The sequence below is a fragment of the Vombatus ursinus genome, unplaced genomic scaffold (assembly GCF_900497805.2).
Source record: "Vombatus ursinus unplaced genomic scaffold, bare-nosed wombat genome assembly UNPS02014820.1, whole genome shotgun sequence".
NCBI classification, from domain to species: domain Eukaryota; kingdom Metazoa; phylum Chordata; class Mammalia; order Diprotodontia; family Vombatidae; genus Vombatus; species Vombatus ursinus.
The window spans coordinates 26,445,674-26,472,589 of record NW_020954598.1 but is presented as its reverse complement, the minus strand read 5'-3'; the positions used below and the strand labels follow the sequence as shown (position 1 = coordinate 26,472,589).

Here is a 26,916-nt window from a genome sequence, read left to right as displayed (position 1 = left end):
ATGCTAAGATCATATTAGTTTTGGGGGGTTACCCTATCACCTTGTTGACTTACGTTGGGCTTGCAAACCACAGACTATCAGAGCTGGGAAGGACCTTCCCATAGACCACCAAAATTGAGGGATCACAGAACCCAGACTTAGAGATCACCTGTTCTAAATCCCTTCCATTTTACTGCGGAGGAAAACCAAAGCCCAGAGACTGACCCTAGTATTAAAAATGTACATTTCCCCCCACTTCCAAATGGAGACCTGCCTAGGAAGGGAGCAAGAGAGGGGAAGAACCTGGGTTCCTGTGGGGATTTGGCTCTAAAAGGTACAAAACTTGGCTCTCTCACACCTAGTAGAGTGAGTGCATAAGCCCAGTTAAGAAAGGAGCCAATGCTGGGCCTGAAGAAGCAGAAGGGAAAAGAGGCACCCCCTCCCCCACAACTCCCCACTACGGTCAAACAAAAAGCTTCTTAGGTCAAAGGTCCTAGAACTAGAAAGGAATTTAGGGACCATCTAGCCCAGAGGTTCTTAACCGGGGGGCCATGACCTTGTTTTGTTTTTAAATATTTTGATAATGATATTTAAATAGAATTGGTTTTCTTTGTAATCCTATGCATTTTATTTTATACATGTAAAAACACTATTAGGAGAAGGGATTCATAGGCTTCACCAGATTGCCAATGGAGTCCATGACACACAAAACATTAAGAACCCATGATCTCTTCAGATAAGGAAACTGAGGCCCAGAGAGAAGGTACTTTCCCAAAGTCAAAGTAAGTGGCTGAGCCAAAGCCAGGCTTTCTGACTCCAAACCCAGTGCTCTGTCCACACAGCCACATCACTGCTCCTGACACAGGAAATACCAAATCAGTTATCTACTGGTTGTCTCAGCATCATAAACATCCCAACCCTGACCTGGGGCCAGAAATGGCAACTCTTCCATATGGTGGAATAGCATCCGGTGTCCAAGGGGAAATGTTCAAGAGGGAAGAAAAGCTTCTGGCCCAGAGTTATCTGACACATGAATATGCTTATTCAAAGAAGGCCAGGTCAGCCCCTCCAGATTGGCATCCTTAACATAATTTTTCAAGGCACTCTGCCCAAGCTGCAGTGGCTGGCCAGGGCTTGCCTGGAAGCTCTTAAAGGGGAGCTCCGAGATCTCTGGGAACCTAGATGGTAACTGACCTGGGTGCAGAAGAGGACCCGCCTCTATGAATGAGAAACCACCTTCAGCCAATGCCCCCTCTCTTAGTGGGAAGCCCTTAGTTCTAGCATCTCCACAGTCCCAGCTTGTCCCCCTTGCTTGTCCTCACCTTACTATCATCGCCTTAAGACAACTATAACTCTTGAAGGGCGGGGACCCTGTCTTATCCATCTTCATATCTCCCTCAGCACTGAGCACAGTATTCATTACACAGAGATGCTTAATTAATGTTTGATTTTGTACACAGTCATAGGACCTAAAGTTGGAAAGGTCCTCAGCATTAAATCCCACATAGATTCCCTTCATTTAATAGATGAGACCCACTGCTCAGTGGTCTCCTGGCATCAGAATTTTTTGAAATTTACTCCAGCTCTGGGGAATATATATTCATCTTAAGGATGGAAAACCCAGTGAGCCAAGATTTGTAAGTAGGGGAATGAGTTGAGGGCTTTCTGGGTTTACAAGCAAAAGATCTGAGTTCTAATCCTAGCTCTTCTACTTCTCATTAGATATTGCAGTTGCCTTTGGAGCCACTTTCCCCAACCTTATAATGAGAGGACTGGACCCAGGTAATTGCTAAGGCCTGGTCTAGGTCTTTAAACTTGTGGTTTAGTCTGTTTCCCTGCCAATCGAGGCACCCTGAGAAGACCTGGCCCCTTGGCCTTCAACTCTGCATCTTAAGATGGTTCCCTCCCTAAACCCAAAATCTATCCATGGGATACCAGATTGAGTATTAGCCCTTGCACCATGGGGTAAAACCATAGAATCACAGACTTTCAGAACTGAAAGGGACCTACCTAATCAACCTGATCCAACCTAAGCAGTAATCCCTTCTATAGGTGGTCATCCAGAATATGTTAGAAGACCTTGATTGTCAGGGAGCTCACTCCCCTAGGAGATGGCCCACCCTGGAGCTGCACCAGGAAGAGGTAAGACAAACTCCTACCCTCTCCAAAAGAAATGCTTTAAAGTTGGGAAGACCAAGCTAGTTCTCTGAGTCAGGGAAGCTCCTGGATGGAAGCGGTTAGGTGGAATTCCCCAGAGGACCAGCTTCAGTATAAAGTAGCTGCAGCAGAAGTATGAACCCCCCCCCCCCCCATTCTTGCTACTCCTGACCAGCCTATTTCCAGTCTGCCCCCCCTACTAGGGATAAAAAGCAGCTCTTTCAAGGCAGTTGGGGTAGAAGCCACTAGGATACCAAGGCTGGGCATCATACAGTAAAAGACATGAGTAGGGTTTGATCATGAGTGAATGGCCAAAGCAAGGAGGCTGAAGGATGGAAAGTCTCCATGGGACCCAGCACGCTAAGGGCCAGTTAGGGCCCAGAAAAGGCTCCTGCTTTGAAGTCATTTCCCAAGAAAATGCAGTTGCTAGGCCAGGGATGATTAAGGACCATGGATTTTCAGCTAGAAAGGACCTTAGACCATCACCCTCACTTGCGATAAGGGACAGGAGAAGAGATTCACCAAACGGCAGAGTTTGGCAGCAGATCTGATCTTCTGACACAAAATCTAGGAAGATAGCCCAGGAGGGAAATGATTTGGAAGAAGAACACTCCTCTTCCACATTTCCAGTGGGTCCCCAGTGTGTGCATGGGCCTCCAGCGTGGGACACATTCCTGGGGATAGGGCGGGGAGGGAGTGGAAGGTAGTTATCACTGAGCCAAAAGCTATCCCTTCACCTACTTCTCAGAGTAAGGACCTCATTTCCCAGGGGGAAATTACTAATGAGAGAGCCCAAGTGGAGAAAAGCCCAGATGTGGCCAATGGGGTCCCATGTCACCTCTGAGCACACAGCAGTAGATGGCTGTGGTTTCTGCTCCCTTTTCCATCCCACCCAGGTCAAAATGCTTCTAAGCAGATCTTTCCTTGCCCCACTCCCCATTTCTTCCCCAACACCCCACCCCAAACAATGCATGCAGCTGGGGAAGAGGGAGTTATCATATATTGATTACACAGTTTTTCTTAAAAAAAAAAAAAGACATTCCCCCCATTAATCAACAGAAAACTGGCTACCACATTTCCCAGGGTGAGTCTCCTTAAAACATTCCAACTCTCCCCTAGGTTGCCCCACATCTATACAGAATAAAGTGCTTTGTTTATTAATTATTGTTAATAATATTGTTTATCACACTTAAGGGTCCCATGACCAGCCCTCCCCATGGCATGGAGTCGAATGGGCCCATGGCCACCAGCTGCAACAGCTCAAATCTGGCCTTACTAAGTGCTCTGTGTCTAGCTCCTCCATAGTCCTATCCCTTCCCCTCACCTCCCACCTCCCTGGCTGCCAGCCACAGTCCATCCTACTGAGGTTGACTTTGGCTTTTGTTTTTCCTTGATGTAGATCAATCCCTCTGACCACTCAAGTCACACAGTACATAGGTCCTTGTGTCCCTGGAGGTGCAGGGGCCACCTCTGTCATTAGGACCCAGCGTGGGGCAAGTTTACCCAGGTGGGCATTGCCTATTTGGGCAACATTGCCGCTCAAGCCCCCAGTACCACTTCAGTTCCCATTTTCAGGCCCTGCCCTCCACAAGGTTGGCCCCAATTTCCAAGGGGGCTCCAGCAGGAGGGTGGGGAGAAGAGGGTCCATTTTCTTCTGAGTCCTCAATCTTCCTGCTCCATTTTTAACATAACCATGGGAACCAGGAGGTCCTGTCTCCCAGGGCCTGGTATCAGTGGGGGAGGAGAGCAAAGGGAAGGGATTAAGGTGCAAAGAATCTTAAAAATTACCAAAAAAAAGTTACAAAATGAAAAATAAAGGACCTTAATCAGGAAGAATTAGCTTATGGAACTGCCTTAATTTAGGAACGGGATTAGGAGCAACTTTATCTGCAACAACCCACTGACGGGCCTCCTGCCTCCTCTGTGCTCACTAAGGTCACACCTCTGACCAGGCTGAGGCAGGCTGCCTGGGGTCACACTGCAGTCCCGATTTGTACAGAAGGCCCCGGGCCAGCCCGAGCCCGGCTGCAGCAGCCTGGAAGGGAGGGAAAGGATGGGGAAGTTGAGGCAGCCCACAGGATGCAAAGCCTCCGCCTGCCCAGGAGGACAGGGAGAGAGAGGAGAGGTGAATGGGCATAAATGCCCACTTAGCCTCAGGACAGGGGGGTGGGGAACCAGATTCAGGTTACTCCTTTGTCATATGCAAGTTTTTTCCATACATACATGCAAACATACACGCTGACACACATACCCTAATGAATACATTCACCCTAACGTCCCTCCAACACACACACCCTGTATTTCCTTTTTAGGTGGGGGAGGGAGTGGGAGAGCAGCAGGCTAGGAGAAGTCGATGACCCCTGCCAGCACCCACGACAACCCCCCCAGCCAAGACCAAGCAGCTTTCACTCTCCTGCCCCGCAGCCCACCAACAGAAAGACTGTGAGGCACCTAAGCTCGCTCTGGGGCACCAGTCCTGAGAGCCAGCTGGAGGGGACCGGAGAAATCCTACAGAGTGGGGGAGGTGGGGTGGGGTTCCCTGTTAACACCTCAGCCATCCATGGAGGGCAGGCCCCCAGCATGCCAGCCTCTTGGCTATGCCTTCCCCCAAAAATGTATTTGTAGCACCTAGAGACCCAGAAATAAAGGGCCCAGTATTTCCCTGCTCTTACTTCTGAAGAAATTCTGACTTTTCACTGACCAAACCTTGGTCCAAGTAATTTCTCCCAATGCAAGGGTGGTGGTGGTGGTGGTGGTGGTGGTGAGGGAGCACACAGAGGGAAGAGAAAGAAGAGCTTTGCCTCAGGTTTCTGGGACGCTGCCCATGCAGCCAAAACAAGAAGCAGCTGAACCACAGTAGAACCTCACCCTCCTGCCACAGGCCCTGGGGCAGCATCCAACATTTGGGGACTGGAGCTGCATTGGGAGAATGACCAGTGAGCCCTCAAGGGGCTTCTTTGGTTGACTGACCTCAGGATCCCCCAGAGGACAGAGGACTTGGCATCCCTGCCCCAGGGTGCCATCCTCCTCCTCCTGCTCCTCCTCCTTCTAAACTGTAAGGCACTTTGAGAACCCATTCTTCCCCAGCAAGCTGTGATTCCTCAGTTTGTGAAAGGACCTTTCCTCACCTGACCTTCCCCCTACTCCCTGATCAGGCAAAAGCACGGAATGGTTTTGATGCCCTAAGCCTCGGAAAGTTCTGAGGGATGCCGCCCCATCTTTCTAACCCCTCCTGGCCGAAGGCATCCCCCTCCCTAACCCATGAGCTAGCACAGAACTCTGTGACTGAAGGAGCTTGGCCCCCACTGTCCCATGCCTACTCTCCCCTGTGAAAAAAGGAACACAGGTCCCAAGTCCCATCTTATCAGCCACCGAGGGAGGGGGCATAAAAACCACTCAGAGAGGTTGTATGAAGAAGGTGGCAGCCGGAAGACATAACGAATCTACTGCCTTCTGCCAAGGGCTGTTCTGAGGCTGATCCCCTGGGAGTGAGGGGAAGGGCTAAGTGCACCTCCGTGGCACCATTCCCAACTTCCTTTCCCAAAGAATGACCAAACAGCTGTTACTCAGTTTCCCTATCTGGCCCTGAAATCCCCATAGGCTTGGTCTCCTGTAATCTGGGCTCCCTCCCTGACCATACCTGTGTGCCCAAGGCCAGCAGGCAGGAGGAGACAGGGTGGGGGAGAAAAGGGAGAAATGGCATTTTGGCAAAATTGATGAGGCTTAGCCCACCCCCAATCAAAGTGAATCTAGTGCTTGTCCTGAGGTCTTTACCCCCCAATACATATAGAGACATCACAACACATACAGGCGGTCCCCCATTCACACATTTTCCCTCTTAGATACACACTCAAAGATAGTAGTACAAAAGACAGGCAGACATGCAGATGCATGGACATGCATGTGTACACACGCACACGCACACACACACAACCCTGCACACAGACTGTACCTCACCCATACACATTCTCCTCGGACCCACACACTGACTGACACTAAATACATCCTTGGGTGGGCACAGAGACATGGACCCTCTCAGGCACACATTCTCAGACACACAGAGACACAGACACATATACCCTGCCTCTGGGACACACATGTGCACACACACTAGGACAGTGATCTCCACTCTCACCAGCCTCACCTCTCTGCATTGGCCCCCTCACCCATAGGGACACATGGGGTCTCTTGGAGTGCCCATGGCCTTCCACTTGGGCCGCTCATCTTGGGTGGCAAATGACCCATCCCGATCTTGCCTAAATTCTAACCTGCCTCCCCCAGGATCCTCAGAGCCTAGAAAACTGGCTTCAGTAACCCCCTACCACATGCCGCCTCTCCCGACAGCCTCTGCCTAACCCCTTACAACTCTATTCTCTCATTTTACACATGACAAAACTGAGACCCAGAGAGGGAGTGACTTGTCCAAGGCAAGTAAGACTCATAGTCTAGATATGAATCTAGTTCCTTGACTCTTAACTGAGATCTCTTTCCACTATACCATTCTACCCTCTCAAGCCCTGTTCCTTTCCCTCTCACCAAAGCAATGGGGAACCCCCCCAAAACTAAGTGGCACCACCTCCTGGCCCCCATTTAGGGCCTCAGCCTACACCCCATTCACCCCCAATACCACCATGATGAGACCATATGCAAAATGGAACCAAGTGGTCATGGAACAGGAAGGAGGTGGGAGGGGCAGAGGGGAGCACAGGACTTCAGAACTGGAAGGCATCTTATCTAACATCTAGTCCAACTTCCTCCTAGTACAGATGAGGAAACTGAGGTTCAGAGAAGGCCAGCAGCCTGCCCAGAGTCACATGGGTTAGTGGCAGAGTGAGAATCTGAACCCAGGTCCTTGGAAATCACATCAATCGCTCCTTCCACTCTAGTGAGGAAGAAGAGAGGGGAGAAAAGAGAGGAACGCACACACGGGCTCCATTTTCCAGAGTCAATCCATGGGGTCCTTTCGGAGGTGCAGCCGGGACAAACTTGGCATGGACGAGAGGCAATGAGAGGGCTCTGGGGTAGAGCAGCAGGGCCAGGGTGAGAAGGGGGCCCTAGTTGTGGCTGGCATTGACCTTCCCCGTAGAGAACAGAGGGGGTGGGGGAGGTAAGTGAGGTGGGGGTGGCAGGGTCTGGGGGAGCGGGGGGAGCAGAGGGAGGGAGTGTGAGGGGGGCGGCGGTGGAGGCGGGGGCTGCGGGGGAGGAAGGCCAGGCTGGGTAGGGGTGGAAGGGGCGGCTCCCGGGGGCACTGGAGTTAGGGCCAGGGTCAGGCCTGGGGGGTGGTCACCGCCATCGGGAGTGTCCGAGGTCATCGGGTGACTGACGCGGAAGCACTTCTCCTTGTGGGCTTTAAGCATGTTGGAGAAGCGGAAGCGCTGGCCGCACACATCACAGGGGTAGGGCTTCTCGCCCGTGTGTGTCCGTCGGTGCCTCTTCATGTTGGGCCGGCTCGTGAAGCTCTTGCCGCAGATCTCACAGATATATGGCTTCTCACCTGTGGATGGGGGAAGGGCGGGAGTCTGGTCATCCAGGGCCCTGGCTGCTGACGCACTACCTGGTCTCCAGCCGTGGTCATTCACTACCAGATGCTCAAAGCCCAACCCAGTCTTTCTCTCCCAGCAGAGTGCTTTCCTTCCCTCTGTCCCCTCATCAAATTCCCATATGCCAGGTCTCTCCCTCCATTCCTCGTGCACACCCAACAGACAGTCAAGGACTCAGTAAAAACTCTGAACCCTTCTCCTCATTCTGACTGCCATACAGCATGAGTTAAGGACCGGCAGGGTGGTTTAGATGGAAGAAGCCATAAACTAGGCAGGCCTGAGTTCAAGTCTCTGCCATGAACCCATTGAGTGACTTTGGGTAGATCACTTGCCCTGCTGGTCTCAAGGAGCCTTTGTGGTACTTTGTCTTATAATAGAGAAACACTTGGAATTGGAAGGCCAGAGTTCTAAGCCAGGCTCTGACACCGAAAAGCTGTGTGACCTTGGGCAAGTCATTCCTCCTCTGTAAAGTGGGGGTGGTCCTTCCTTACATTCTCTACCTAATGGGACCTTTTTGAGAAAGGCTCTTTGTTTACAGATACAGAAAAGGGAGTTATTGTTGATTGTAGACTTACTGAGTAGGTAGGGATCTCAAAGGCTATCTACTACAACCCTTCCATTTTACAGATGAAGAAACTGAGACCAGAGAGGTCTTACCCAAGGTTATATATAGAATAAGTGACAAATTCAAATCCTTTTGATCCAAAGCCAGCGGTCTTTTATTGTATTATATTACCTGTTCTCGTGAAGGAATAAGTCTCTTTCGCTAAGGCAAAGGATACCTGGCTCAGCTTTGGTTAGATCTGAATGTAATTTCACGCATTTCATCTACTTACTTATGAGTCTATTAAAATATTCCAGCTGACTTAATTCCAATGTGGCAATCAGAAGAATATTTCAAGTTACCAAAGGGGGTTAAAAAGCCTATTCTTTCAAATTAAGAACTCAGCTCATTAATTTCCCCTTTCAGCAAATATTTAATATTGCTGAGAGTGATAGTGAATGCCTGTAATCCCTCTTACTGATGAATTGCTTGCTTAAGCTCAGGAGTTCTGAGCCTCACTAGGACTAAGGCTGAAAGGGTGTCCCAGATTCAAACCCAGGTCCTCAAGATTCAAAATTCATGCTTTCTTCCATACTGTGCTGAATAGTTCTCCTCTCTCCTCCCACTCTCTGAAAGGATCCCCACCTCCAGAGACCCTAGAATCACAAGATATCAGAGCTGAAGGGACCCTACAGATCAATGGGCCCAAAACTTTCATGTTACAGATAAGACAACTGAGGCTCAGAAAGAGGAAACAGCTTGCTTTGGGTTACACAGTAGTAAGTCACTGGAAGAGTCAAAACTCAAACTCAGGTCTTCAGATTCCAAGTTCAGTGATCATTGTTTGGGGTGACAAGGGAGAGAAAAATGGGGAGATAGGGGGAAAGGGAGAGACAAAGAGGGATAGGGAAAGGGAAAGGGAAAGAGAGAGAGAGGGAAGGCAGAGAAACAGAGAGAGAAGGAAAGAGAGACAGAGAAGGAGAGAGAGAGACAGAGGAAGGGGGAGAGGGAGAGAGACAGACAGACAGAGAGATAGACAGACAGATAGAAGGAGAGACAGACAGAAGGAGAGAGAGACAGAAAGGAGAAAGAGAGGAGAGAAAAAGAGAGAGGAGGGAGAGAGGGAAAGGGAGAGAGGGAAGGGGAGAGAGAGAGAGAGAAGACAGTGAGGGAGAGAGAGACAGAGAGAAAGAGAGAAAGAGAGAGAGACAGAGGAAGGGGGAGAGGGAGAGAGAGACTGACAGAGAGAGAAAGAAGGGGGGGGAAGAGGGAGAGGGAGAAGAAGAGACAGACAGACAAGAGAGAGGGAGAGAGAAAAGGAAGGAGGGAGGGAGACAGACAAGGATGAGAGAGAGAGAGAGAGAGAGAGAGAGAGAGAGAGAGAGGAGGGAGGGAGGGGAGCAGGATCTTTGAGGGCTCTTACCTGTGTGCGTTTTCATGTGCTCATCGAAGTACTGCTTCATGTTGAAGTCCTTGCCGCACCACTGGCACATAAACTGCTTGTGACCAATGTGGATGCTCATGTGGGAGCGAAGCTGGTACTTGTACTGGAAGCGCTCATTGCAGTTCTGTCCGGGAACGGGAGGACAAGAGAAATGGGTGTGAGGGCTCTGGCGCACCATCTTCAACCCCCAAGCCTTTAGAAGTCCAGGCATATTGGCAGAAGGTTCTGGGCTGGGCTGTCACTAAAGAGAGAGGCTGGGGGGTGGAGGGCAGGGCAGAGGGAGAAGAGGAGGGAAGGGCAATCTAGCACACTCCCTCTGGGAGTCTAGAAATGCAATTCTAAGACTCAATTGTTGAATTCAATTAAATGCTAAGTATGTGGAAGGCCCTAGGATACAAAGTGCAACCAATAGTCTGGCCTCCTAGAAACACATGTTCCTGAGGATACAAGGAATAAACAGATAAGTAAATGCAAGATAACTGGAGGTCTGAGAAAGCGAACTGGGGAGAGGTGATATGTATTGGGGAAGGCTTTCTGTAGGAGGTGACCCCTGAGCTAAGCCTTGAAGGGAGCTAAGTAGACTAAAAAACACAGGGGACTCAGTATATTGCAGAGCTGAAGGACAGACAGCCAGAGACCAGAGATGGAGCACCAAGCCCAGGGAATAGCCCACAGGCCAGTTTGGCTGGGAAACGGAGTATTAAAAGGGGAAGGTGGCAATGAGAAGTAGGAGTAGTCAAGATGGTGAAGAGGAATAGAGTGGGCCTGGAGCCAGATTATGGAAGGGTTTTAAAAGACAATATGACGCATCTGTATTTGATCTCCAAGAAAGAAGGGAACTCTGATGACATCAAGGTAAGCCCATGCCTGAGCAGTAACCCTACCATCATCTTGGACCAGTGCAGTGGTCATCCAGCTTGAAGATTCCTAATGAAGGACAATGAACCCTTCCCCTCCAGGCAGCTCATTCCACTTTGGGGGCAATTCTGATTGTTGAAAAGTCTGTCCTAATATTGTGCCAAAATCTGCCCCCCTGAAAATTCTACCCATTACTCTTAGATCTGCCCACTGAGGCCAATCAGGACAAATCTAATTCTTCTGCCTTGTGATATTTGTAAACACCTATCACATTAGTAGCTAGATGGCACAGTAAATACAGCACCAGGCCTGAAGTCAAGAAGACAGGAAATCAAATCCAGCCTCAGGCACTTATTAGCTGGGTGACCCTGAGCAAGCCACTTAACTTGTTTGCCTCAGTTTCTTTGTCTGTAAAATGGGGATAATAATAGCACCTAACTTCTAGGATTGTTATGAGGATCAAATGAGATAATTGTGAAGTTCTTGGCACATAGTAAGTGTTATATAAATGTCACCTATTATTATAATTATTATTATCTCTCCTCCCTGATTCCTCACCAAGTGTTTCTCTTCTCCAAGCTAAATATCCTTTTGCTTTGGTTCAATTCAATAAACATTTATTAAATACCTATTTTTCTGTCAGGCACCCTGGTAGGCAGTGAAAATCCAATGACAAAAATAAATAGGAGTTTACATTTGGGTTTCTTGAACCCGTCAGTGTGTTGGTAAATGTTTAACAACCAGCTCTCCAGGAAGAAAATGGAGACATGACACACTTTTAAGTTTAATCTGTATTATTACCATTTTTCCCATTACTTTATAAAGTCTAAACAATCAACAACAGATTAAATCAAGCCCTGACTGGTAGTCTGCCCATTTCCAAGGTGTAAATACTCCCACTGAAAATTTAACAATTGGCTCTCTCAAGTTGGTTTGGGCTGGCACCAAGACAGCCCTGCTTCAGTCATGGTCTCGTGTCCTCCCCATCCTAGTTGCTCTCCAGACTCATACTAATTTGTCAACATCTGGTGCTCTGACCACAGTCAAGGTCAGCGGAACTATCATGGTCTTAGACCTGGGAAGGGTCCTCTGAGGCCTTCTAGTCCAACCCCTTTATTTTACACATGAGGAAACTGAGGCCCAGGGAGGGGAAGTGACTTGTCCAAGGTCATGCAAGATATGAATCCAGGTCCTGACTCCAAAGCCAGTGTTCTTTCCTTTGTAATACCTCCTTCTAGAGGCTCAGCCTCTATTCATATGCCCCAAGATTATGTTAACTTTATTTGGCTGCCATGTTACAGGACTGATTCATCCTGTGCTGGTAGTCTACTCAAACCCCCTGCTCTTTTTCACAAGAATGATTATTTAGAGCAACTGGCCCTAGAGTCAAGAGGACCTGAGTTCAAATCTGGATTCAGATACTTAATAGCTGTATGACCCTGGGCAATTCATTTAACCCCAACTGCCTCCCCAAGATAGATAGATAGATAGATAGATAGATAGATAAAAGAATGGTTATTTAGCCATAACAACTCCATCCTCTCTTCCTTGTGTTTGTTTGTTTTAGTCCCCAAGTTCTACACTTAATCCTCTTAAATTTCACCTTCTAGATTCAGTCTACCTGCTCTAGTCCATCAAAATCTTTCCAAAGGCTTTGTTGGTTTGATTACAGGTTCTGCTTTTATTACTGACCTTAAAATGGGTCTGAAACTTTGCAAATTTCACCTTCCACACCAGAGAACCAATGGGTTTTGCTAACTCGCTTTCACTGACCAATGACCACAAATCCAGGCAGGCTTCCTTATTTAGGCAAACCACCAAACAGCTTTAAGAAAAGGCTCAGTGGAGATGCGGTTTATAAACCGGCTATTTGTTTTCCCCTCTCTGGGGACTGGATGGAACCTTGATCTGGATCTGAACAGTTAACATACAATATTCCTAGAGATTAATGTATTCTGGGCTGAAGAATCTAGGAAGTAGGAGGCTAGGGAGGGAAATGGGGTGACCAGGCTCTGTGTGTGTGTGTGTATATGTGTGCATATACATATACCTATACCTATACCTGTACCCATACCTATACCTATACATATACATATGTATGTGTGTGTATCTCCGGCCTCTTCTGGTTGGTGGACTCCCATGAAACACTGAGCCCCTCCTCTTCTCTGCTTCTGTGAATGCTACCCGTCTCCAAGCCTGTCTCCGGCTGTACCCCCTCCCTCCAGGAAGCCTTCTCTCATTACTCCTGACCACACTGATCTCTCCTCTGTCTTACAGAAGGAAGGAAACAAGCATTTATTAAGTGCCTACTGTGTGCCAAGGCACTGTGCCTGAGATTACACAACTGGTCAGCATTTGAAGTAGCATTTGAACTCAGGTCTTCCTGAACCCAGGCCCAGCACTTTGCCCACTGTACCATTTCTCGCAGCAGGTGGCAGGGATACTAGACTTGGGAATCCTGAGACTTGGGTTTAAGTCCTGTATGGCCTCAGGCAAATCCCATCCCCTTGAAGGACCTCAATTTCCTCTTATATAAATGACAATGTTGGACCAGATTACCTCTAAGGTCTCTTTCCAGTTTTGGGATTTCGAGTCTGAAAACAGTCCAGAACATAAGGATAGTGGAAGCTTAAAAGCAATATTGCTTCATAAAATCAGAAACAACAGAAAGAAAAACATGTCAACAGAAAGTCTGGCACAAGACCCAATTAAACCAGCTTATTTCTAGAGTGTTTAAGGACAAAGATGGAAAAAAGACAAACAAACAAAAAAAATTAAAAAGATCTAAGATTTTAATAATAAACTACTTTCCCTAATGATGACAGTGGAAACATCACGTTTGAATGCTAACATCACAGTTCCTGAGGTGCTCTGAATGAGAAAATGAAATAATATTTAAGGATTATTAAGAAAACAAAGAGGGAAGGAGTAGATGGACCTTACCAAACTTCCCAAAAAGGTTCATGGTGGAGGCGACACAATGCTAAAGATACCGATGGGTCATATAAGGTGAGGAGGGGAAGGCCTTACATAAACACTTTTTACCTGCCACAGGCCCACAGGTGTAACTCCAGGACCCCTTCTTCCTCCGCCCCAGGGTAGAAGAGGGTCCCTTGATTTTCCAAAGGGGAATGAGCTCTCATGGCTTCTCAGTGACATGGTCAGACAGAAAAGAGGGACTTGGGGCTGGGAACAGGGCAGGCATAAGAACTGGTGGCTGATAGTATTTCTGATAAAGGCCTCATTTCTCAAATATATAGAGAACTGAGTCAAATTTATAAGAATACAATTCATTCCCTAATTGATAAGTGGTCAAGGGACATGAACAGGTAGTTTTCAGATGAAGAAATTAAAGCTACCTATAGTCATATAAAAATGCTCTAAATCATTATTGATTAGAGAAATGCAAATTAAAACAATTCTGAGGTACCACTTCACACCTATCAGTTTGGTTAATATAACAGAAAAGGAAAACGATAAATGTTGGAGAAGATGTGGGAAAACTGGAACACTAACACGTTGTTGGTGGAGTTGTGAACTGATCCAACCATTCTGGAGAGCAATTTGGAATTATGCCCAAAGGGCTATATAAATGTGCATACTCTTTGACCCAGCAATAGCACTTCTAAGGCTATATCCCAAAGAGATCATAAAAAAGGAGGAAAAGACCCACATGTACAAAAATATTTATAGCAGCTCTTTTTGTGATGGCAAAGAACTGGAAATTGAGGTGATGCCCATTAATTGGGGAGTGGCTGAGCAACTTGTGGTATATGAATGTAATGGAATACTATTGTGCTATAAGAAATAAGGAACAGGCAGGTTTCAGAAAAACTTGGAAAGATTTGTACAAACTGATGCAAAGTGAAACGAGTAAAACCAGGAAAACATTGCATACAGTACGAGCAACACTGTGTGATGATCAACTATGATAGATTAGCTCTTCTCAGGAATACAATGATCTGAGGCAATTCCAAAAGATTCGTGATGGAAAACGCTATCCACATCCAGAGAAAGAATTATGGAATCTGAATGCAGATGGAAGCATACTATTTTCGCTTTTTTTTTTGTTTTTTTTTTCTCTTGGTTTTTCCCTTTTGTTCAGATTCTTCTTTCACAACATGACTAATGTGGACATATGATTGTACATGTATAACCTATGATATCAGATTGCTTGCTGTCTTGGGGAGGGGAGAGGAAGGAGGGAAAGGAGGGAGGGAGAAAAATTTGGAACTCAAAATCATACAAAAATAAATCTTGAAAATTATCTTTACATGTAATTGGAAAAAATAAAATAAAATAAAATGCTATTAAGTCCAAGGGAAAAAAACAAAACAAAACAAAAAAAGAAGGGGTGAATGAGTCCCTGACCACACTCTGGCCAAGGAGGAGAAATCATCCCTTAAGTGGTAGGTAGGGTCCCTTGGCCTTAGAAGGGCGCTTACCTCACATTTGAAAGGCTTCTCCCCAGAATGCTGCAGGGAATGGACTTTGAGTGACATGCTCCTCTTGAAAGACTTGCCACAGGTCTCGCAGGTGAAGGGCATGTCCTTGGTGTGAGCTGACAGGTGGGTACAGGGGGGTGACAGCTGTTAGAATATCTACTTTCCTACCTGTTTTGGGGTTAGGGGTAAGGCTAGGGGTTGGGCAGGCCAAGATCATCTGCATTCATGGACAAGTCAGTTTCCTTTCTCTGAGCCTCAGTTTCCTCATCAATACAATGGACATAATAATCCTTGCACAACCCATCTCATGGGGAAAGAACTTAATAAATCTTAGAGTGCTACAAAAAGAGAGCCTGTTACTGTTATTATCCCAAGTGTAATTCACTGCCCCAAAGCATTACTAACTCTGGAACCTCCTCAGAGCCACAGGCCAAGGAGAGAGGAGGGAGACACAAGGCTGGTTTGAATCTTGGCGGACAGTACAGCAGACCCCTCCTGAGAGCCTTCTTGTCTTCCTGGTCTTTGAGACCCCTACAAAGCTCACCAAAAAGCTAAGAGAAGAATTTCTCCCACTGTTAGTACCTGCAAAGGAGGGCTCAGAATGGGCAGTGGTCTTGTCATGCAAAGGGTCCCTGACATTTCCTTCCCTGGGAGAGCTGGGGAGAGGGAAGAAGGACCACATAAGGGAGGGATTGGGAAGAACAGTCATTGGAACCAGATTGCCTAGTGAGATTTTCAAGGTCCCATGGCAGGGGATTGGCCCCGTTGACCTCCTGATCATTGAACCTTTAACCTCCCTTTCTCCAAGCTGTCCCTAAACCTCTAACTCAGTGTGTGATCTTAGACAAGTTATTTTCCTTCTCTGGGCCTCAGTTTCTCCATCTGTAAATGTAGGGGACTGAACCAAATGATCTCTAAGGTTCCTGCTAGCTCTAATAGTCTGTTGTCAACCCAAATGTTCTCTGCCTCTGCTGTTAAGACAGCAGACCATCCGTGACATCCTCCAGGGTCATCCTTGATCCCCAACAGCTCTTGTGGGAATCAAATGAGTTAAGGTGGGGAAGTCCTGAGGAAATATAAAAGTAATATATCATAGGACCCCAGGATAATAGATTGAGAATTAGAAGGGATTTATTAGAATCTCCTTTTGTTAGATAAATCTTAAAGGGCAGGAATCTAAGAGGACCCTGAGACCTACCTCCTATTCATTGGAGAAATGCCCTCTGAATCCCTCATCCTTTCAGTGACGGGGAGCTCCCTACCCGAAACACCTGGTGTGGTAGAAGGAATCCTGGCCTTGGAGTCAGGGGACCTGGGATTGAATCCCAGCTTTGTCGCTCGACAACCTGAGTGACCCTGGGTGATCTGAGTCTTAATTTTCCCATCTGCAAAACAGAGTGGGGAGACCTAGATGAGTCCTAAGATGACTTCTAGCCTAAAACAGGAGAGGAGGGAGACACAAGGCTGGTTTGAATCTTGGCGGACAGTACAGCAGACCCCTCCTGAGAGCCTTCTTGTCTTCCTGGTCTTTGAGACCCCTACAAAGCTCACCAAAAAGCTAAGAGAAGAATTTCTCCCACTGTTAGTACCTGCAAAGGAGGGCTCAGAATGGGCAGTGGTCCTGTCATGCAAAGGGTCCCTGACATTTCCTTCCCTGGGAGAGCTGGGGAGAGGGAAGAAGGACCACATAAGGGAGGGATTTTCTTCATCCAAGCTCACAAACCTACAGCCTCCAGAGACAGCCAGGCTCCATGGTAGACAGCTCTGGCTGGCACGGCATTCTTATAACTAACTCAAATCTGCCTATTTGCCCTATGATAATATAACTTTCCCCTACACTGGTTCTGGTGCTGCTTCCAGAAAAACTTGGACTCCCTCTTCCATGAGAAGATGTCTGGAGATAGTCACTTTATGTGTGTGCTATACCACCCCCCCCCCCCCCCCCCCCCCCCCCCCCAATATCATCATCTCTTCTCTGGGCTATCAGCAGGAGGAGCTCCAAAATTCTCTAAGAAATATGTGTTTATGTATCATGCAATGGTTCTCAAAGTGTGGTCTTTGGACTCGGAGGGTCCCCAAGACCCTTTTGCAGGGTCCTCAGGGTCTATTTTCATAACAATGCTAAAATGCTTTAATTCCTAACATGGTAAATATTGATAGCTAATGCCCACATAAACAAAAGCTCTTTGGAGTCCTCAATAATTTTTAAGAGTGCAAAGGGAACAAAAAGTTTCAGAACCAGGGGTCTATGTGATTTTTAAGGCCACAGGAGATCACATGATGTAAACCTGGACCAAGGAACTAGTTTTACAAATAAGGAAATTGAGGCTCAGAGAAGGGACGTGACTTTTGCCTAAAGTCATATGGTTAGGCAGCAGAGTGGGGTTCTGAACCCAGAATGGCTCTAACCACCACACCACACTGCCTCTAATTCTTTCCAATTTGAAGACATTATGATTCATTTTATTAGTTACTATTAACAAAGTGGGAGGGGCAGGAGACAGACCCACCTGCTATTGACATCCTAAAAATTTCTTGTCACAGTATAACAAGGGCATGGTCCCCAAGACATCCTCACTGCCCCATTGAGGAAGGGGGGGGGCAGGAAAGGAATGTCTCTGGGGACAGGACAAGGTACAACTCCATGGATTAAAGATTGGAAGGCAAAAAGATCTCAGAGGCTACTTGATTTGGACAGATTTAAGACCTAGGGTCCAGAGATGGTAAATGATGCCTACAGTCACAAAAGTGGGACTTAAACAAAGGCAGAATTTGAGCCCAGGTCTTCCACCTCCAAATTCTGCCCTCTCTCCACTGTATCATGCTGTCTTCCTTCCCAAAGGACCCGCCCAAACCATCCGTCCAAACCCCTCATTTTATAGAGGGGAATGGGGAAGCCCAGAGAGGGGGATGAGCCTCGTCTAGGGGTCCCCCAGTTAGTAATGAGCAGAGCTGGGGTTCCCACCCCAGCCTCTTTCAGGGGTCTTTCCCCAGCTTTGACTATAGGCTCCTCCCAGATCCTCCCCCCACCCCACGGAATTCTCCCCCATCACCTGGGACTCACCGACCATGTGCTTCCGGACGTGCGCCATGGTATAGAACTTCTTCTCACAGATCTCGCAGGAAAACTTCTTCTCTGCGTAGCCGTGGACAATCTTGTTGTGCTCGTGGAGGGACCAAAGCTTCTTAAAGGCTTTGCCGCACGTGACACACTGGCCGAGGGGAGGGGGGAGGGGAGGGAGAACTTCAGTGAGAGGCCCCGACTGGCCGGGAGGGTGGGCAGAGGAGCAGTGAGGTTAGTGGGGAAGGCCCTTAGCAGTGTTAGCGGGGAAAGAAGCCAGCCCGCCAGACAGAGAGAGAGAGACAGACAGACAGACACACACACACACACACTCACACCCCCCATGGTTCCTAGGAACACCCTTCCACTTCCCAAAGTAAAACCTGTCTGTTTCATCCATGGGAATTTAACTCACCAAAGATCATCACCCTCCCCAACCCAGGAGGTCCATCTGGGCTTTATTCTGTTTTTCCTGAGCACCTCGTGTGTGTGTGTGTGTGTGTGTGTGTGTGTGTGTGTGTGTGTGTGCATTCCCTAGTCTTGTGTTTTCTTAACCTGAGATCCATGGTTCCCCTAGCAATCTCAGGATAGATTTAGATGAAAAGGTTTGTGAGCTTGGATGAAGAAAATTACATTTTTATTCCCAAAGAACTGTTTTCCTTTGTAATCCTACGTATTTTATTTTATACATTTAAAAGCAATATTCTGAGAAGGGGTCTATAGGCTTTAACAGACTGCCCAAGGGGTCCATAACACAGAGTGGGTTTAAAAGCCCATGTCTTGGAATGGCCAAGCTGGAGGGCTGTGGGTGTGGACCGAGCCAGCCAGCTAGCTCCTAGCCATCAAACTCCACAGCCCTTCCCAGCCTTGGTCTGAGCCATGCCTCCAGAGGAACAACAGGGCCAACCAATCTAATTCTGTCATTGTGTCAGCGGCCTCACCAGGCCAAGGCACAGCATCCACTACACATTGCATTCTATCCGCACACCTCCAGTCAACGCTTCCCTGGGTGCCTCAGTTTCCCCCTTAATAACAGGAGGGAGAAGACGGTCTGCCTCTTCCCTGGGACTGTGTGCAGTCCAATGGAAGCACAGACCTGAAAATCCCATGGCTGCTCTGAAGAGTCCCCACATGTCAGGGTCAGGAGGGGCCTGGGAGATCACCCCTCTGAATAGCAAGGGCCTGCTTGGCTGTCCTCAGCCTGGGACCTCTACGGTCTGCTTCTCCCCTCCTTTTCCCTCTCCTCTTCCCCAGCCAGCCTGGTCTCCCAGACACCCCGGGGAAGACATGAAGAGCATTCCTACCTTTGTGTCTTTGCTTACTCAGCCCCCTGTGTTTGGAGGCCTTGCCCCATTTCCCCAGCTGCTAATGCCTAGAGAACACCTTTATCTAATCTGTACATATCTTACAAGCACCTATTTATTTACATTCTGTCTTCCTGTTAGAAAGTGAGCTCCTTGAGGGCAGGGGACCATGTTTTTGCCTTTCTTTGTATCTCCACACTTAGCACAGAGCCTAACACATAATTAGTGCCTAATAAATGCTTAGGGATGGCCTGGTGTTGACTGGCGTACCTTCTCCTCTCCCTTACTACTTGGCCACCTCCCCCAGGAAGCCTGTCCTGACCACCCCAGCTCACTCTGGTCTCAAGTTTTTCACATACATGAATCTTGTCTCTCCTACCAGATCAGGATCTCCCTGAAGACACAGAGGAGGACTCTTTCTCCTCCACAGTGTATAGGAAGCTAGAGCATAGAACATAGAGGGTCGGAGCTGGGAGAGAACTCAGAATTTAATTCAATTCTAATCAATAAAACAATAAGCATGTTACGTGCAATTGTGCCACACAGAAGGGATACAAAATTTGTAAAAGCCTCTGCCCTCAAGGAGCTTACGTTCTACTGGAGTGAGAGACCATGTACACAGAGGAGCATAATATGAGGTGGGGACTGGGGGTGGAGGGGAGGGACAAGCATTTATGAAGCACCTACTATGTGCCAGGCACTGCACTAAGTGCTTTATAAACATTGTCTCATTTGAAAGGGGGCAAAGAAAAAATCAGGTCAACTACTCTAAGAATATGGGAAGAGGAGAGACTCCAGGTGGGCTTCCTGGAGGAGGCAGCACCACAGCTGGGCCTTGAAGGAATCAGAAAGGAATTAAGCTCATATGTGAATGTAGAGACGGGGAAGGTGGCACTGGTCGAGTCTGGCTGGAAGGTTGGGAATGAGAAAAAGAACAATAGGAAACAAGGTTAGAAAAGTAGGTTACAACCAGCCGGTGAGGGGCCTTGACTGTGCCGCTGAGAAGTTTAGACTTCATCTGAGACACAGTAGGAAACCACTGAGTATTTTTAAACAAAGGGTGACGTGGTCAGCCCCAAGTCTCAGGAATATTATTTGGGCAGCTGTGTGGAAGACGGGCTGGAGGGGGGGAAGACTGGAGGCAGGGAGGCCCATTAAGAGGGAGTGGGAAGAGCAGCTAGGTGGCACAGTGGATAGAGCTCTGGCCTTGGAGTCAGGAGGACCTGAGTTCAAATCCAGCCTCCGACACTTGACACTTACTAGCTCTATGACCCTGGGCAAGTCACTCAACCCCATTGCCTAGTCCCCCTCCCCCCCCAAAAAAAGAGGGAGTGGGTAGGGGTCTGAAGGAGTGTAATGGGAAAGATCTGGAGAGTCAGAAGCAACGGGGCTTGACAGCTGTTTGGATATCGGGCCTGAAGCACAAGGAAAGACCAAGGTTGGCATGAAGGTTACAAACCTTGAAGGAAACAAACGTTTCTTAAGCATCTACTATGTAGCAGGCACTATGTAAGTGCTTTACAAATATTTCAAAGGATCTTCACAACAACCCTGGGGGGGGGGGTGTGGGCTAGGGGCTATCATTGTTCCCATTCGGCAATCGAGGAAACTGAGGCAAGCAGAGGTTAAGGGACTTGCCCAGGGTCACAAAGCTAGGAAGTTTCTGAGGATGGATTTGAACTCAGGTCCTCCTGGGTCCAGGTCTAGCATTTTATCCACCGCACCAGCTAGTGGTGACTGAGAGGGTCATGGGTACCCTCCACAAAAATGGAGAAGTTTGAAAGAAGGGAGATTTTTAAAGGGGAACACAACAGGGGGCAGTGTGACGCAGTAGAAAACTTGGATTTGGCATGAGGGGGCGCAGGTTAGAATTCTGACTACGTGTGTCAAACTGAACGGCCAGTCACCGGATCTCTCCCGGCTCTAAGCCCCTGGCCTGTGATCTTCTGATGAGACACTGAGTCCCAGCCCCCTCATCTTCTGGCACCTGCGTCCCCTCCTCTACAGCTTGCTCCGGCACTCTCAAGCCAGGCCTACCAGCTGGAAAGGCTTCAAGGACGAGCCTGGTGGCAGACCCTGTGCCTGTCATCCGAGGCTCCAGCCCAGGGCACCGATGGGGCCCGTCACCAGAAGGACGGCCACCTGCTGGCGACTTCTGGTGCCAGCAGCTCCCCATGACCGGGGGTCACAATCTGGGTCAGTGGGGAAGGATGCACACCAAGCAAATCACAGTCACTCTTATGAGAGCTAGATGACATTTATATACAGTGCTTTAAGGTTTGTGAAGACCTTTATAAATATCATCTCCTCCTATCCTCCCAACAACCCCGGGAAGGTTGGTGTTATCATTTATCCTCATGTTACAGATGAGGAAACTGAGGCAAACAGGGTGAAGTGACTTGCCCAGGGTCACACACAGCTAGTAAGCGCCTGAGGCCAGACTCCAGGTCCAATGTTCTATCTACCTCACTGCCTCCATGATCTTTGAAAGGTAACTCACACTACAGTCTACTTCTCAGTCACACATCATCCCAATTCTCCAATTTATTGGGTGCCTTGTTTTCCCCACCAGACTCTGAGCTCCTGGAGGGCAGGGCCTTGGTCCGTTCTTTCCCTCCTTCCATCCTTCCAGCCCCAGGACGGCTGAGCACCTGGCTAGGCCCACAGTGGGGATTTATTAAAGACAGCCAGCAGGATAGTGCAAGAACACACAAGCAAGATCTGGGTCTGAATCTCACCTCAACACTTACTAGCTGTACAACTAGAGATATCTCGCCTCTCTCTGAGCCTCAGTGTCCCCATCTATCTAATGGGACTAATAGCACCTATACAGCCCAACCTCACAGGGTTGTTGGGAGGCCCGAGTGAGGTGATGGCTGTGAGACCCCCTAAACGCCAGCTTTTATCAAGTGCTGATGGGTCTCCATTTCCCCATCTCTAAAATGGGTCAAGGTAGGGAGATGACGGAAGGCCAGGAACAGAGGGGCAGGGTGAGGGAGTGAAGGGTGGTCTCAGGGCCTCCCACCTGGATGTTCCTCTCGCAGTCCGTCTGGTGGTGCAGCAGGAGCTCACTCTCCAGCAGGAAGCGCTTGCCACACTTGTCGCAGATCTGCATGCGGCTGTGGGTCACGTTCATGTGCTTCTCCAGGTACCAGCGGTTGTTGAAGACCCGAGGGCACTTCTGGCAGGGGTGGTGCTGTTTCTCCTCCAGCTTGACCTTGGGGCCCAGGCCATCGGGGGCTGGGGCCGGCAGCTGGGCCTCCTTCCTTCGCTTCCGGCCTCGACGGGCCCCCTCCTCGACTCCCTCCTCCTCCTCCCCCCCCGACACCCCCTGCTTGGCACTCTCCCTCGACCTCGTGGCCACGCTGCCCCTGGCAGCCTGGCTCGCCCGGGCTCCTTGACAAGCGGGCCTCGGCTTCTCCCTCCCGGCCCGGCCGGACTCCTCCTCCTCCTCTTCTGTCGTCTCTGCCTCCTCTTCCTCACTGCGCTCCTCCTCCTCGTCCTCCTCCTCCCCACCATCACCCTCCTCCTCTTCCTCTTCTTCCTCCTCCTCCTCCTCCTCTTCCTCCTCCTCCTCCTCTTCCTCTCCTCCACTACCGCCAGCCCCCCCCTCCCCCTCCTCCTCCTCCTCCTCCTCCTCCTCTTCCTCCTCCTCCCCCCTGGCTCTCTCCTCCGGGCCCAGCACCACGGTGGCCTCCCCAGTGTCCGCAGCCGGCGGCTTCCCCTCGGGCCCTTTGGACACATGGAGCGTCTGGTTGTTCAGGTTGACCTCCACGATGATCTGCTGCTGCTCCCCGCTGTAGGATCCCTGGCCTTCCAGGTCCTCCTCGGAGTCCTCGGCCCCTTCCAGCTTACACAGAGCCCCGGGCGCGGTCCCCTCGGTCCCCCCAGCCTCCTCCTTCTCCTCCTTGTAGAACGGCTTTGTCGACACTGGGCTCAGCCCCATGCCAGGGCTGCCCCCCAGCCCCACGCCATCCTCCACTCTCACCGAAAACGGATCCGTCCCTTCTCGGGCATAGATCTTGGGAGCGTCAGCCTCCTGCTTGATCTCGCAATAGTACGAGGCAGGGCCGGGAGGGCAACCTCCGCTGCTGCTCCCAGGCCCCAGGGCCATGGCCACAGGGCCCGGTGGACCGAGGGAGCAGGCGTCCAGCAAGTCCTGGCAGGAGGCCGCGATGTCCGCCATCTGGAGCACCGAGGCGGCGTTCAGCACGTCCTGAACGTTGGCCGCGTTGACCAGGAGTTTAGAGGTATAGATAAAGTTGAGGATCTGCTGCAGGCCTCGAGGGGCCAGGGCCTCCAAGGACAGCTCGACCCTTTGCAGCTGCTTGTTCTGAGTGAAGAGAGAGTGGAAGAATTGGCTGTAGGCAGCCAGGACCCCCTTGTGGGCCGGAAAGACGCTGTGTTGCTGTACCAGCACCAGGTCCACGTCGCACAGGTCTGGCTGGAAGAGACGCTGCTGGTTCAGCCTGTCCATCAAACAGGTGAAATGCAGGGCCACATCCTCCACCAGGGAATACTCGGCCGATGGGTAGTCAGTTGTCTTCTCAACTATCAACTGGTAGGAGACAGAAAGGGAGAGAGAAGAGGCTGAATCATGCAACGCGCCAGCAGGGAGCTCAGAGACCATCCGGGCCAACCCACCCCCTCATTCACAAGGAAAGAAACCAAGGCCCAGAAGGGGAACATGGTGGCTCGCACGAGAAGTAAATAGCAACGTTCTCTAACTCCAAATCCTGGGCTCTTTCATCAGATCATATCGCCATGAAAGAAAATAGAAGAATCATCGTGGGACCCTATAACTAACTCACTCTCAGTCCCCTCCCCAGCCCTCCCCAACCCCTTCAGACTTACACACATTTCCATACAGCTGCCCTATGACTCTACGGTGTCAAAGCTGAGATCACAGTACCTAAGAGCTTACGCACCTTATGCATTACCTAGTTGCGGGATCGTGGATTCAAAATTGGGAGGAAACTTAGCGAGGTCATCGAATCCAAACCCTCATTTTACAGATAAAGAAACTGAGGTCCAGGTAAGAGAAGTAACTTGTCTAAAGCAACATCTAGGGCTCAAAGCCCGGTTTTCTGACCCTGGTGCTCCTTCCACCATTAGAGACCATTGAGTCCAGTCTACCATCTACAGAGAAGGAAACTGAAGCCCAGAGGAAGATCACACTTGCTTCCAGTGAGGTACTGAGCTGGGCATTTAGTAATAAAGGCCCCCTTTCCTCTAGTGTTTTAAGGCTTACAAAGCACTTGCTTCAGGGAAATAGGAAGAGTAAATATTATCATTCCCACTTTATTGACTAGAAAACTAAGGGTCAGAGAGTCTAGCCCTGAGGTCTCCCTGATTCCCAGTTCCAAAGCTTCTACCATGCTGCATCCTCCCCGTCAGCTCTCATTGCTCTCATGTCTCCACCCCATCCCTTCCCATGATACTCATCACAGGGTTAGGGAGTGGGTGGGAGGAAACCAGCACCTTCCCCTCCAAGGATTCCCTCCATCTACTCTAACCTATTTTGTATGCTCTCAGAATTAGACTGTAAGCTCCTTGAGGGCAGGGATTGTTTTCACTTTTTCTTTGTAGCCCCAGTGCTTAGCAAAGTGCCTGCATATAGTAGGTGCTTAATCAATATTTGTTAATTAATAGCCTAAGTTATCCACCTCTACTGTGGAGCAATATACAGGAATGTCACTGCTGGACTTCAGAAAAACTAGGTTTGGAATCTGGCTCTGATATTTGAGTGACCTTGAGCAAACCTCTTCACTTCCCTGGGCTTCAGTTTCTATACTTATAAAATGGGGATAACCATACTCTCATTATCTCTTTTACAGTATTGCTGTGAGGGAAGTCCTTAGTAAACCCCAAAGTCCTAGAAAAATGGAAGCAATTATTATTTAGAAAACTTGTATTCTCTTCACAGCTCATCCCCATCCATTATCTCACTTAACTCTTTACAATAAGCCCTCAGAGGTCTATAGGGCAAGACGATTCTTTCCAACTGCAGAAAGAATACCCACTTTAGGAGATTTCACTTTCATAAAAATAACACTAATTATTGCCATTTCTATCACCCTTTAAGGATGACAAAGCTCTTTACCCACACCATCTCTCTGAGATAACCAGCAAATGAAACCTCCAGCTCAGGCCCTGATCACCTCACACCTAGACCATTGTTAATAGCCTCCAAATTCAGCCTTCCTGCTTCCATTCCAGTCTTTGCATTCCTCTAAAGCAACCCCTACACGGCTGCCAAACTGATAGTCCTAAAGCCCGGGTCTGACAACATCAGTCCCCTCCTTGAGATAATCCCGGGGCTCCTTACCACCTCCCAAGATAAAATTCAGAAGCGTCAACCTGGCCTTTAAAGCCCTCTCCACCAGGCCTCCCAACTATCCCTCCAGTCTTATTTCCTTTTCCTCCTTCATGGTCCCTCAGGGCCAGTCTAACTCACTGGCGAATTGTTTCCCATTAAGGACATTCATCTCCCAGCTTTGGGCATTTTGCCGAGGCGGGACCCCACATCTGGCATATACCCCCTTCTTGCCTCTACCTCCAAAAATCCCCAGCTTCCTTCCAAAGCTAACTCAGGGGTCAGCTCCTACTCTAAGTCAAGCCAAAGTGCCATTACATCTCTGCGGCTAGAAGCACTCTCTCCCTTGGGAAATTACTTTTTAATTATTTGTATTTATTTATCTGTGCTCCTGTTATATCTCCCCTCAGTGTGATCTCCCTGAGGTCTGGGACTGCTCAGCTTCTGTCTTTGTATTCCCAGAGCTTAGCAAAATAAATACATGGCACATAGTAGGCTTAATGAACTGAATCACTCGTGTTTCTGAATACCTTACTTCACCCTTCCTACCTCTGTAAAGTGGGGATTGGGCAAGTCATTTCTCCCAATGACTCTTTTCCCCAGTTTGCCAAATGACAGTTATGATCCCTCCCTCTCAGGTAAAGACAAGAAAATGGAAGCTGCTTGTGAGAATGACGAAGGAAGTGTCAGATCACAATTAGCCATCAATAATTACTGTTATTCAGTCATTTCAGTCTGACCCTTCATGACCCCCATTTGGGGTTTTCTTGGCAAAGATACTGGAGTAGTTTGCCATTTCTTTCTCCAGCTCATTTTACAGATGGGGAAACTGAGGCAAAGAGGGTGAAGTGACTTGCCCAGGGTCACACAGCTAGCAAGTGTCTGAGGCCAAATTTGAATTCAGGAAGAGGAGTCTTCCCGACTCCAGGCCCCCAGCTCTATCCACTGCTCCACCTAGCTGCCCCAGCCATTACTAATAGCTAGCATTTATATAGGGCTTTAAGGTTGGCAAAGTGCTTTGCTCAGGTTTTCTCATTCGATCGTCACAACAACCCAGGGAAGTACGTGCTATTGGTATCCCCCTTTTACAGAGAAGGAAACTGAGGCACAGAGAGATTAAGCGACTTGCCCAGGGTTATGAGGCTACTATTTGAACTCGGGTCCTTCCAAGTCCAGAGCACGCCTCGCTGCCACGCCTGAACTGGGATGTTAGCAGTGGATAAGGTTTAAAAAGCAAAACTGGTGCTTAACTCAAACTAAAGTCTAGC

General features: G+C 48.9%; 1 protein-coding gene across 1 annotated transcript in view; it reads right to left on the bottom strand.

Moving 5' to 3' along the window:
- Nucleotides 1-7,086: 7,086 nt before the first annotated feature.
- Nucleotides 7,087-26,916, bottom strand: part of ZBTB47 (zinc finger and BTB domain containing 47) — a 43,175-nt gene continuing 23,345 nt past the window's right edge. Inside the window, exons 2-7 of the mRNA XM_027836845.1 lie at nucleotides 22,358-23,890; nucleotides 18,032-18,179; nucleotides 14,968-15,083; nucleotides 9,644-9,788; nucleotides 7,424-7,630; nucleotides 7,087-7,372 (exon numbers count right to left, since the gene is read on the bottom strand). Coding sequence (XP_027692646.1) covers nucleotides 7,191-7,372; nucleotides 7,424-7,630; nucleotides 9,644-9,788; nucleotides 14,968-15,083; nucleotides 18,032-18,179; nucleotides 22,358-23,890 — 2,331 coding nt within the window. The 3' untranslated portion in view covers nucleotides 7,087-7,190. The remainder of the gene's footprint in view (nucleotides 7,373-7,423; nucleotides 7,631-9,643; nucleotides 9,789-14,967; nucleotides 15,084-18,031; nucleotides 18,180-22,357; nucleotides 23,891-26,916) is intronic.